This window comes from Anser brachyrhynchus (genome assembly GCF_964034855.1).
Source record: "Anser brachyrhynchus genome assembly, chromosome: 18".
NCBI lineage: Eukaryota > Metazoa > Chordata > Aves > Anseriformes > Anatidae > Anser > Anser brachyrhynchus.
The window spans coordinates 4,698,849-4,712,676 of NC_137711.1; the positions used below are offsets into that span (position 1 = coordinate 4,698,849).

Below are 13,828 nucleotides of genomic sequence, written 5' to 3' on the forward strand. Positions count from 1 at the left end.
GACTTCCTCGACAGAAAGGGAGCAAGTTTTAGCTTTCCGTAATTTCACAGCCTCTACCCAAAGACTGATCCGCTGCCTAACTTGGTTCATCCACGGAGAAACAAGGATGGGAGGAACATTTTGCCATGGCAACTGACAATTCCAGAAAAACCACCCCCAAAACTGTGCTCAGTCAGAAAATCAGCAGATGAAAAGCTTGAAGATAACACCTCAGACAGAAAAAAAAAAATACATGAGAGAAAATGTCTGTTAAATAGAGGTTCTGTCAAAGAGAAACGTGATGGGCTTTCAAATGGCAAAGCTCCTGAAGGTTGTACAAAACCCGACCTGGGCCCCAGAACAACAAAATACTCAAAGAAGGGGCAAAGATACCAAGAAATATGGATGCACGAGGTAACTCTCCTTCAGAGGCCTGGAAGGACACTGGTTGTAGCTTCACCTGCTACTGAGTGCAGCAGGAACAGCCACGCTGAGCAGCCACAGCTCCGCCTGTTTGAAGCACCCCAGAAAGCACAGCCCTGAGAAGTGGCACGGGTCGACTGGGACAATGCCACGTGCAAAGTGAACAATTTCTGTTCCCTTGATGATTTATGTTTCTATTACAGGAGGACAGCAGTTCACCTGCAGCAGCAGGTGGTTACAATTTAAAACACATAACTGGCAGAATTTGGGCAAAAACACTGGCATAAACAAACTCAGCCCAGCCTTCCAGCCCCCCAAATCTGACCGAGCAGCACTGCACTGAGAAGCAGCATCACGGCAGCGACAGAAGCTCCAGCAGCGTCTCTCATGTCCCTCCCCAGCACCAAGCAGACTCTTGCTGGCCCCAAAGACAGCGGGATTGCATCTGGAGGGAGCAAAGCCCATCTGCTGGGGTGGCAGGGCAATAATGAGGTGGGAAAACACTTCTCCCTCCCTAGGAGCTCCTAGATTTCAAAATATTTTCTTGTCCCAGCTCAGGGTGAGAAGGTCAAAACCTCAGATTTTTTTTGAAAAGAAAATCCAAAACACATTTCAGGAAAGGGATGAAGTATTTTTGGACTGGGCCAGAGTATTTCACTTTTTCTTGTATTATTTGGTGTGTTTTTTATACAACAACCAAGCAGAAACAAGTCCAGGGAAAAGTAATTTACTCTCTGAAGACATCAGCGTGTGATGTTGCACCAAATCACAAAATTCAAGTTGGTTTTGAAAGAGAAAATACTCCTCAAACAATCTTTTCTATGGCTGCTTTTGGAGGAGTCAGCATTTATTTTGTTGGAAGATGCCTACCTTGCCCTGAGTGCAGCACTGCTCATTCTCTGTGCAGCAGCTCTTCAGGGCAGCCTTTTGTAGTCAGCTTGAGCAGCCAGAGAGGTAGATTATTTTTATGCAGGTGCTCTGTACCAAGGACACTTTGCATGTATGCACAAACATAAAAAATATAAATCAGAATATTGCCAGGTGAAAGCAGCCAATTTCCATGTAAATTAGTCCCAAATGGGTGCACGCTGCGCTTTTCATTGCTCTTGGTAATTGTTCACTGGAGGTTTCTTGGCAGTTGTAGTTAATGTTGCTTTCCGATGCTTGGAAAAAAATAAAAAAAAAATGAATTGCTGAGAGTGTTGCCCTTAGAGGTTATAATAAACTTCTCAGCAGTGAAGATATTGCATTGCCTATGGATAATCCTATCTCGTCCTACCTAGGAACATGGGCTTGTTTCTCTGTGACGGCACGGCTGTGCTTTATGAAGATTTTGGACAGAGCTGAGCTTAGAAGTGTCTTCCAGCAAGGGATTCAGGCAACAACCTCCTCAGGAGCAACCCACAGTGTTAGCCTAACTCTTACCAGGCCTTGTGAAGTCTTTCTCCTGATTTCTGCAGGGGCTGGGATCAATCCCTAGGCTGGGTCCAACAAAAGGCATCCCCGGAGATGTCGACTACACTCATTTCCCATGGGACACAATAAAAGCGGAGGGGAAGGAGAATCTGGCAGATTTAGGAGCATCAAATAGAAGCCAGACTTCTAGATTAGGAACGAGGGAACTTCTACTTCCTTTAGCGTGCCCAAGGGAGACGCTCGAGCCAGAACATCCCCCAGCTGAAGCACTGGGGGACATGCATGTCCCGCGTTCTGACTGCTGCAGCAGTGAGGATGCAGCCTCTCCCCCAGCTTGAGGAAAGATGTTAAGAATGAGTTGTTCGTAATCACAGCGTGGGTCCCACGGTGACAGCAGGACAGAAGAGCCCACCAGCAGCTTGGAAAGGGAAGCAATTTGCAAACATACGCTGTGCTGATTGCTGTGTAGCACAAACACCCCGAGAGTCCCAAGCGCGGGGAGGGAAGGCTTCACACGCGAGGCAGACACCGAGCAGCGACAATGCCAAAAACACAATGGGAGCCAAGAATGACAGCGTGGGGGTGGTGGAGAAAACTGAAGGCTGATAAGAAACAGAAAAAAAAAACAAAGCTTCAATTTGCTGTGTTTAATACTGCTTCTCCTGACTGCCTTGGCTGTGTTTTTCTCTTCGGTATCAGTTGGAAAGGTATTTCCAACTTAACATCTTAGCTGCTGTTTGTGTTAAGGTGGGAGATCTGATGTCCTTCACCCAAATTTTGCTTCAGCCTCCAGAAGGAAGAGCAGTGAGCTGAGTACAGCAAGGGTACACGGATCCAGTGAGATCCATGTGGGGAGTTTCTCTGGGGGCTCAGCCACACCAAGTCTGCACCAAGGACAAAAAAAAATCAACAGTCAAGCTCTGGAGGATGTGTGGTGCTCTCTGTAGCAAAGATCTGTTTTAACTTGTGGTGCCAGGTTAGCACTATGCCTTTACTCATTTTCATGGTGGACACCACCCTAAAAAGGGCAGACCACGCTTCTGGGAAGCTAAAAGTGATAAAGCAGATTTTTCTTGGGCTCGGGTGAGATTTGATGTCTTTGCTTACTCCTCTCTTCTGAAGTGACCCAGAGGGGTTTGTTCATCGGTAAAGTGGCATTGCTGTGGCTGCCAACATGCCTGGTGAAAGAGATGTCTTCAATAGTCAAAAAAAAAAAAAAAAGGAGAGTTTTGCTTAAGATGCGAACAGCAAGAAGAACAAAACTGCAAGTTTGAGTTCAATAAAATATTCAACACTTTCCTGGGCTCTGCTTTGCAATAAATATAAGAAACAGCATGGAGATAATAAGCGCAATTCCATGCTGACCCAGTGACCTATGCAAATGGCCTGTCACCTTTCTTTAGTCCCGTGGTGTCTCAGACTGCTATATCCTTCCTCAGCCTCACAAAAAACCCATGTGGATCACTGTCTTTTCCAGTGCAGAAAAGTCCCTCTGTCTGACATAGGTGTTAGTTAGCAGATCTCCTCAAGCAACTGGTGGGAAAAAAACTTTTTTTCGGAAGCCAGTGGGGGACTCCTAATTGCTGCTGAAAATATTTTCAAAGCAGCAGATCAGCTAGTAGTCCCCGCTCCATCCCAGAGGCAAACACAATTTATTTGTCATGTTTCAACAATTTTTCTGCTGTTCATACAGTGTAATTAATCACTTGGCAGGCGGGCGAACACACACAGGGCTGAAAAGGCAGCTCACTCTTTGACATACAGCAATCATCCTGCACCTTGTTAAGCAGCAGACTCCCTCTTATTTACAGATGACAGCAGCAAAAAAGAAAAAAAAAAGAAAAAAGGGAAAACTGCCACTACTCGATACCGCACCAACAAATAAGATACTAACAGCCTTGTTTAAATCAGGGAGCCTGCTATTATTGGAGATTACAATAGGCTCTTCCACTGGGTTTGCGTGTACAGCATTTGGGCGTTGATTTCAGATGAAGAGGCAATTTCTCCTATACAAAAACGCATAGCCTGTCTCTTCACAAGCAGCTACTCAGGTACTCTGCTACCTGGTGAGAGGCTCTAGGACCTTTCATTCAACCTCCTCTCCTGTCACCTACCCAGGTGACCTGATTCAGGCTCCATTCAAATCTGAACAGCCAGAATATGCCCCAGGAAGTGCTGAAAAATCCAGATCCTGGTGCAGATTCCCTTTTCCCCAAACTTAAGACACCTGGACCCAGGCAACTGCTTCTCTGACCTACAGTGCAAGTCTTGGCCAGGGAGGTGCGGATGCAGCCAGCCTAATTCCCTTTCGGTCCTGTGGCCAGTGCTCACAGCTGGCTGGGTGCCCAGCAGGGCCCTGAGCCAACCGTTCACAAACGCTAGGCACGGGCACTTCGCTTTGTCTGAGCTGGCTGAATCTGGGTCTGGGTTTCCACACAGAGACTTCAGCTGTGGACTTCGCTGGTTAGCATCTCCTAAAGGCTAGCCAGGGCTCTGAAGTGCTACCAGAAACTTGCTGCAGAGCAAATCCTGCACAGTGGGCTGGGAGACTTTTGGCTCCCTTCAAACTGGAGCCAAAACTACACTTGAGGGCACAGCAGCCAGCACTGGGAAAGGCATTTGGGGTGGGTAAGTCGGCTTCTGTCACATTTACAACATTTCTATTCTCTCTCTAAAGAGACAGAAATTATACCGACCACTTATACTGCCTCTAAGAGGGCACGTTACAGACTGAAATACCAAATCCACAGACCCCGAACGCATATCCAGGGGGTGCAGGTTTGTTCACAGGTCTGGGAGTGGAGAGGCTCTACAGCTGCTAGCTTGTGCCGCTTGTTGCAGAAGAGACCTGCTTCTCCTGCAGTATTTATAACCCTGTTCTTAACATCACAGAGCACTTTGAGCAGCAGTTTCAAAAGCTTCTCCTGCGTAGTGCCAGAACTTCGAGGTATTGGCACAAGGTAGGCTGGGGGAGGATGAGCAGGGACCCGAACATTTTCTTTCGGGTCTGACATGAGTTTCCTAACTGCCATCCCATCCTAAGTTTCTTTGGACCAACTCTCTCTGCTTGCACTAACATTTTTGCAGCCTGATTCAGTGCTGACGAAACTCAGTGAGACATTTCTGACTGATCTGATGGTCCCGTAGTAATTAAGTGCTGCCCTTTGCTTTCTGTGCATCATGCCCCGACAGACCTGAGCTCGAAGGACGAGTTATCTGTTTGCCTGACACAGCATACTGACAGTCTCTCATTACAAACCATTAGAAACCTTTCATGGAATGGTCTTTGCATTTTAAATTACATATGCTTTTTTTTTTTTTCTTCTGGTTGTAGACATTAAAAGGTTATCAGTTTTTGTTCTTGTTTACTGTGAAGAAGAAAGTAAAAGCAGACCATTTAGAAAATATTAAATGAAATGCCCCAACCTCCTGGTAGCTGGGGATCTTACCTATCAGTTTAAATTAATTGCATCTAGTTGGTTGCAATTAAAGGCTTGAGTTTTGGCAGTTTCTTCTTCCCCATTTGCCTCAAAACACACAAACAGCTTGATCAGTTCAGCACCTCACTGTGGCTCCTGCCTTTACCTCATCCCACTTCTTGGCATTACCTTCACCTCTGCATGCCTCTGCTTCATTTTGGGCTTCGAAAAGCGCTGATACAGGGAATAGGCACATGGGAGAGGAAGCCAAAGTGAAAGCAGGGGAAAGGGGAAATAACGTGAGACAAGGACAAGTCTCCTTTTCCTTTTCTCTCTCCCAAATCACAAGCACCTGAGAGTTAGACAGACATGCAAAGGGTATCCTGGGATGAAAATCAGATTAACAGGCAACTGCTGGTTGTGCCACTGGGAGCTGCATGTAAGCTTGACTACATCAGCAGGAATTCACACTCAGTAAGGTCTGGGAAGTGCAAAGTGAACTTGCACATGTTCAGGATGTGCTTCCCTGGGAGCGGAGCACCAACCTCAGCAGCAGCAAAAACCTCAAATCCACCCAGGCCTCAGAAGTTCTCCCCTATTTCACCAGAATGAAAACTGCAACTTTCTTCCCAATAGGAGAGGATCCTTAAAGCAAGTACAGAGCCGGTTCTCAGCGTTTTCCCAGTCTTTAACTGACATCTAGTGAAGAGTTTCTGAACTGCGCCTGAACGACCGACCTGGAAACTGTAGGATGAGACTGCCTCTGTGGAAGGCAGAGCTGTGCAGGGGAGAGGGAGCTTAAGCGTGGGGTGTACCAAAACGTACACAGCCCCCTCATGCTTCACTTTCCAGCACCTTCTCTACAGCATATCTTTGGTTGACAGCAGGTCTGAAACCTGGCCCAGAGGAATAAAGACCCAACAACCACACCACCTGCCTTTAGAGTCAGACGGAGCCAGCAACATCTGCACAGGGAGACGCCGAGTGTTTGCAGAGAGCCTGCTTTCTGTTTTATAGTCTCTATCATCTCTTGCAAAACAGAGAGGTTGGTTTATGATGTCTATTCAGGTTACCAAGCAACACCATCGCGGGCATCTGTCACCAGTTACAAAACAATTCGGTTTGGGATACGAGCGGAGTGTGAGCGCTGTCAGCTCTCCGCTGCCCAGGTTCTGAAAGCAGCCTGCCACTTCCATCAAGCAGAAAGAGCCAACAAGCCCAGACAACTCTTCCCGATTCAAAAAGTTGATGTCCAAATTCTGCCCTTTTGTTTGCAGCCTTAGAAGGCTCCTCCTATCTTGTGACAGACATCATCTGCCTTGAGCTGAAGGAAACGTCTGTGTACCTTCTGCACAATCAGTGAGAACCGTTCTGTGTATCACCACAAAGCAATGGGGACAGGCTGACCAAGGACAGGCTCCGTGGCACTCACACCTCTCACCACGTGCTTCTGCAACTAAGCTGAAGCGCTCGTCCCAGGTATTCATGAGGAGTGCAAAGAAAATGGTAAAGCAGGATCCTGGTGGGGTTGAGTGATGGGTGCTGGTAAAGCAGGATCCTGGTGGGGCTGAGTGATGGGTGCTTTCCCTACGCATGCAGCGGAAGGAAGGGCTCCCTGCCTCTGAGCAGCTCCAGCTCCATCCCTCAACAGAACTCTTCACCAGTCCGTGCCTGAGCTCCTGTAGCTCGCACCCGAAACATGGCCCAGCATTACAAAGAAGCCGTAGCTCAACTCTTCAGCTAATTACAGGTTCAACCCTCCTGCAGGGAGGCCTGCTTGGAGGAAGCTGTCACCCCAGGACTCGGCCACAAACACACAACCACAGCACTGCCTGCAGCCCGGTGGTTACCACACCTTTAACCCGGATGCCAGCAAGGTACACCTTGAGCTCAGGCTCATCACTTGGCCTCCATTACAAATCTCTGCCACGCTGACTCACTAAAATTTCCATCACACCAGGTCTTTGTTCTTCCTAGGCATCTCCCCACCATGAGTCCACTCTCTAATCACTGTGAAACTCTTTTTTTTTGTCATCAAAAGATGCAACTAGAGTTGTCAGAGCTCCCAGGCCCAGCTCCCAGCCTCTCCGAGCCACAATCGCTCTCACTGCCCCCTCGTTTGTACCAGTTCACGCGAGGGCATCTGAAGCCACCTTCTGCTAGAAGCCTCCAGTGCAGAGGCCATAAATTGCTAACAGCACCTTCCTTGTTCTGCCTTCCTTTTGGGCATTCTCAGCCCAGGGCTTTTCACTGGCCCTTCCCTGACTAAGCACCTCATCCACCCACTCACAGATCTTTTCTCCCCTACAGGTGCTCTCAGAGGAACACAGACAGCAGCATTTCCCACTAAGCTTATCACTTGCCCTTCCTCACTGTATGAGGATTGTTTTCACACTTTGTCACCAGGGAAGCTACAATATTTTACATCCAAATTTCACAATGACTTGCAAGTCTCCTAGCGCCACCGACATCTGAGTGCACAATGCTAACTGTGCCTTTAATCATAACACGCACATGAGTGGAGGTGACTAAAACCAAAGTAAAATGAAGGAGAGACAAAGAGATGCTTAAACGAAGTGTAACATCGTCCTGCCTGTTGTTGCAGACACCGTCAAATTATGGACAAGGACTTGAACCTTTAATAGCCTGAAAAATTGAGTATGGATATATCATACCGACCAGCCAAAATATTATCGAGGTATTTTTGTTTCTGCTTCCCAACTGCTGCTCAATCCCTATTTATTATCTGCAGAAGGTCTCTGAGGACTTGTTCACCTACAAAGTTTGACTGATTTAATTAGATCCCAATCATTGTTTTCCACTTATGTGGTGCCAGCAAGCTCATATGTGATGGCTTCACCGACAAGAGAATACTAAGGCTTGTAAGAGCAGTGCTAACCAAGTCCTAAATTCTCTCTCATCAGCTTACAGATAGCCTGTGTTAAATACAGCTTAAACCAGTACAGAAGGCTTGCTAACAGTCATGAATCTAGGAAGGAAGAGTCAACAGGCCAAGCGAAACAGCAGCATTTATAACAACCCAACCACACATCACTCCAGAGACGTTCTCAGCCCAGTAAGATGAGACAGAACCGATGCTTCTCTTACCTGGTAATAGTAGTCAACATACTGTGGCTCATAGTGGTGAGGCCCAGAGTTTTCAGGAGACAGGACATCTTTCAGTAACTCTTCACAGCCTGGCAAACAAACAAAAGCAAATGGTCAAGCTGAGAGCTTGTCTCCCAGAGATTACATGGACAACAGAGGAAGAAACAGAGTTGTAGTTAGCCCGCATGCACAAAACCTTGAAAGACAGCTCCAGAATATGTTTAAATAGTTCTAACAAAGCTCTGCCTTCAGAGCTGTGCAGGGCACATATTCAGCATGTGACACTGCCATTACACTAATGCTGGCACAGCATGGCTGCTCTGAGCTGCAATGAAACCTGCACATTGCCTGGTTTGGGCAGCTGTCCTGAGGAATGGAGACCACCCCCACCCAACCGCAACCTCTGGACTCGCAGGCCTGGCATTAGCCAGCATCTGCTTGACATCAGCATCAGCAGAGCTGCTTCTGATTCCCTCTGGTCTAAGGACGGACTGGGCAATACCCAAATGTCACATAATCCGCTTCAAAAAGAGCTCAGTCACGGAGCACACAGTGTTTGGCAAGCAAATGTTCACGTGCTGCAGTCAGATCTTCAGCTTCTGTGTTTGCTTTTGTTAACAACCACACTAACAGCTGGAAAAATCAATGTCCATGTTTCCCCCAGTCCTTGTCTCGTCTGAAAACCTGAGACAAATATAGAAACACTCAAATCACCAAATGTCTCATTTCCCATTAATTACCAGTGACTGCACTTGGCATGTTGAGCTGCAGTGATATCAGGCCAGGTAATTTCAGAACAACCAGCTTTCAGCCTTGGGCCTGAACTGCACACAACCTCAGCATGCGTACATTCGGAGGCAGCAATTAGCCAGCAGTATTCCTCTTTTCCATCCATCACTAATGCAATACATTTGCCCGTGACACAACACACTGATACTCATGAGGCAGGTGAGTCAGAGAAGGCAGAATAATGCAAGGAAGTGTGAAATGTAAGGATTTATCCTGTTAGCTGGCCTTCTCTCTTGCTTTTTTAAAATAACGAAATAACATCTCTAGGGTAGAAGATACCTTGTGGTTATGGAGGGGAGTCCCTTACAAAAGAAGGGAGTACTTAACAGGGAAGGTGACCAGATGGAGGATGCCTAATGATGATGAGGGATCAATGTGTTTTCCCTGTCTCCTACACAGACACATATGCCGGAGGCACCACCAGGTGGATGAAGCAAGTGACGTGGTGTGCATTTTTTACTTTTCTGGAGAAGTCAGCAAGCAAGAATTGTGTTATTGTCATTTCACAAAGAGGAGCTCACATGGGAGTAACAATCCAAAGAGATTATTTACCATTATTTACCTTCTGAAAAGAGGCAAAATATTAAAACGTTTTTGCCTTGAGACAGCATCTTTGTACATAACTTGCCTTGCCTGTGGCTGTCACATTTCCAGCTCGCCCATGGTCCATTTCTTTCTCCTGGCTTTATCATTATGTTTGTCAGCCTGTGTTTGACTAAGGGTACTTTCTAGTCCTCTTACAGAGGATTCAATTTACTGTTTGTACCTTTTGACATTTATAACAAAATCTTATTACTCATCAAACTACCTCATGCCAGCACCCACTGTGAGAGTCTTTACATGTACGGACTGCTTGCTCTGCTAAATGCTCTCTGCGTGATACGGAGCACGTACTCGTTAAAGTGAGTTATCTCCATCAAAATGGAAAATAAATGCCAAGTGCTACAAAGCAATGGATGTAGATTTGTCTAATGAAGGAGACGTGTTTACACAGTTCTAAAAATTCCCAGCTATATCTTCAGCTATAAGGTTAGGTCTTATTTTCCTATTTCAGCTGTACTAACAGTGCTTCTAGCTAAAGACTTCTAAGCAGTCAGCCTTTACTTAATTAAGCCTCTTAGATAAGTGTACCACCTTCCCCAACCTTTTTCTTTGGTGGGCAAAAGTCACAAAGGCTGTGGGTTTTCAAAGGTGCAAGAGGCATTTAACTACTAAACCTCTCTGCCTTGTTTCCTTTTGAAACACCAACCAGACTGGTCTCTTAGAGCCAGAGTCACAAACGGCATCCAGATCTCCGGGATCTCAAATCTGGAGCTTAGCTGCAAGGTCCTCTGTGTCCCCTCTTTGCTGCCCAGTTCTTATCTGATATTTTTCCTGATCACAGTTATTCATTTTCTTTGACCATTAAGGTCTATCTCTTCATGACAGCCCTTGACCATTTAAATTAAAACGTATAATTTTCTCAGTAAAAACACACGGGAGAAAAAGCACCATCTCGTCCATACCTAACCTACTTGGGGCAGCCCTAACCACTTCTTCACGAGAGCCACCTGGCACAGGCTTTCGTGTCCTGGTCCAGAACCGCAGAAGCCAATCAAGCACTTGAGCCATTTCCAGAACATCACCAGGCACTTAATCCAATTTGTTTACCGAGCTGAAGAGCTCCACTTGGCAAACGGAGCCAAATCTTCCCTTTATTGAAATCACAGACTGAATTTCCATTGACACTGACAGACTCAGGATGTAGTTCATCTGAGACCACCTCCTCCTACAGAGGTGACTTTTTGTTGGGAAGACATTTGAGCGTGCAGCAACCAGCGTCCCCTGTGGGAGAGGTTTGCTGAGTACGATTAACGTGCTGGCATGACAGCTTGGATCTCCTCATCCTGCTGGGAAGATTTGCATGTTATTACACCCGGCAAAAAGAGAAGAGGAAAAGAAACTGCTGAGAGGCCGTTCTCCTTCGGGGTTACTCAAAAACACCGCTGCTACCTTGCAGTCAGCTGGACCCGATCCAACATCCAGCAAACCAATGGAAGGATGCCCACTGGCTGCGAGAAGCTTAGGATCATGCCACCATTTTCACTCCGCTTAAGAACTATGTTTAACAAATAAATGCTTTGTTGCTCATTTCCCCCATCAAGGCACAAACTGCCATCCCTAACCATGGAGGGCTGTGGTGCTGCTCTTTCCCCAGGGCCCAGCCCCTACCACCAGGGCAGCGGGTTTTGGCACAGTTGGTAAATGCATCGCCTTTCTTGCCTAGCGTTTTTCTGCAACACTGCTAATATATCTCACCTTTCATTTCCCTTATCTGAAGGATGATTTGAATTTTGCAAGTACTCTACGAGGTTTACACAAGGGGCACACCATAAGAAGGGGACTATATTAACCTGCAGTGTCTCAAATACTGTTCACGTCTTCTTATTACCCAAATATATTTTGGCTTGCAGCCTGGGAAATGCCAGTGAGCTAAATGAAAGTGTCACAGTCCAGAAAGGAAACAGGAAAAAAAAATCAAGGTTTACTCTGGCACGGCTCAGCGTGGAAACATGAAGGCATTGGACAGCAGCTTGTACAGGGAGTTGTCTGGTCTGGCACACAGGGTGCTTTCTGCTACCAGTATCACTCTTGAGGACAAACGTTTTTGCCTGGGCTTGCAGAACTGCCACGATCGGTATTTCAAGTCATGCAGCAGTATGCACCCAAGGCTAGAGTCTGTCCATAAATAACCCACTGCAAATAAATGAACGGATACTTCCCGGCTACTTTAAGGACCTCCTGCACTGAGCTGTCCCATTGTTGCTATAATTTCATTTTCCAGGAAACAGTAAAACTGAAAGCCACTTCTATGGCTGTTTAGAGATATTTCACTTGAATGCCTACTTGTATCACAAGATTTTAACGTGTTCAGTTTTCTCTCACCCTTGCTATGGCTGGGAACATCTCCTCATGCACATTTCTGGGCAGCATTTGGCAAGGAGACCCAGCTCCGCTGCAGTCAGTGAGGCAGTGAATGGAGGCAAAGAGCTAACCCAAGGATGGTTTCAAGTCCTTCTACATTTTCTACAGCTGTGCAAAAGGATGCCCTCTGTGGAGAACACTGCTGAAGGGCTGTGCATTGTATAAATCACTGTCCAGGGTGACAGAGATCAGGAGCAACCTCATATCTGGAGGAGGAACTCAGTTACCAAACCGCAGGAGAGTGGTGAGGCTGCTGTTTCTTTGGCTAGAGACACGCGGTGAGCCAGCAGAGCCAGCTGCTCTTGTGCCCCTCAAAAGACTGCTTGACACAGCAGTGTGTGTCACATCTCATGCACCAAAGCACCGGCTCACTCTCTGATCTGGTTCTGTCAAAATTATTGAAGTTAAACACACATTTATCCAAAGTATGCCAAAAGCAGAAGCGTACACGGCTCCTTTGGCCTGAACTGGATCGGGGAACAACTTGCAATCTGGGAATTATTTGCAGGGGCAAACTGAAGTAAAAAGAAAACTGCCTGCACTCTGGTAAGAGAAAGATGCTGCAGAACAAGAAAACTAAGCATCATAACCACTAGATCATTTACCCTCTCCTTTTGTGAAAACACAAGTATTTCTGGAAAATACCAAACTAATGCTAGTAACCTCTCCAAAGGCAGTGCTGGCTGTCCCAGAGGCAGGTCAGGCTCATCTTTAGCCCTAAGCAAAGATGATGAAAGTGTTTTCCAAGTCACTGAAGGGGAACACGTGAACCTTTAACATTTTCTGTTTGCTTAGGATGCCAGAAATGACTTCCCTTACCACATAGTTTTAGATATTTACCTTCAGTTTCATTTAAAGAAACGTTTTTCACACTCTAGCAGACAGTTAATTTGCAAACAGACACTCTGGCTGCAAATAAACACAACTGCAGCAAAGTGGTTTTCCTGCAAATGTTCCAAGAAGGAGAATTAACCCATGCTGTGTCAGGCAATTTTCACAGGCAATTAAACAACTTTAATACTATAGGAAATCAAATCTGGCTACGTAATTGAATGGAGTTGGTTCCTGGCATTCTTCCTAAGACCAATAGCTTTTTACTTCATCTACCCTTGGATCTTTAATGGTGTTTTAGACCCGTTTATGGTTTCAGGCTATATTTAGTAAAATTTAGTTGAGTCTTAGCAAACTCTGACGTACTTTTAAGAGCAACCAAGTTCAGTTCATTAAGAGTTTTAGCCTGACTCACAGAAGGAGGGCTCAGCTCTTTGCATTTACCATGACAGTCCTTCTCCCTAAAGCCAGACCAAGTACTGCTCCTGTTTGTAAGACATCCTTACTAGAACACACAGACTCATCAAATCCTCTCCAGCTATGGTACACTGCGAAGTTTGAGATCTACAGCTATAAGCCTAAACGGGCTCATAAAGACTTTGATGTTTTCTGCTGTGCTTAACTGAAATTCTTGTGGTAGCACAGCTCTTCTGCTCTTTAGAACTGGTATGTATTGCAAATACTGGTGTCCAGCAAATAAAGGCAAACTCCTCCTGTGTGAGTGCAACATATCCATCTCAAATTCTGTACTGGATCTTTGGGGCAAAGCTGATGCAATCCTATTGTCAGCTATGGGACTGCAAATTAAGAGAGAGAATCAAAACTCAGCACTGGTTCTGTGGAAAATGTTTGTTTGGAGCAGCTAAATGAAAATATAAAAGCAAATTAAAAAAAAAAGT

General features: G+C 46.0%; 1 protein-coding gene across 2 annotated transcripts in view; it reads right to left on the reverse strand.

Annotated features, from left to right (window-relative positions):
- RAB11FIP4 (RAB11 family interacting protein 4) overlaps positions 1–13,828 on the reverse strand; it is a 118,288-nt gene that overhangs the window by 59,573 nt on the left and 44,887 nt on the right. For both annotated transcript variants that reach the window (XM_080561199.1, XM_080561200.1), the window contains exon 3: positions 8,346–8,434. In XM_080561199.1, coding sequence (XP_080417325.1) covers positions 8,346–8,434 — 89 coding nt within the window. The remainder of the gene's footprint in view (positions 1–8,345; positions 8,435–13,828) is intronic.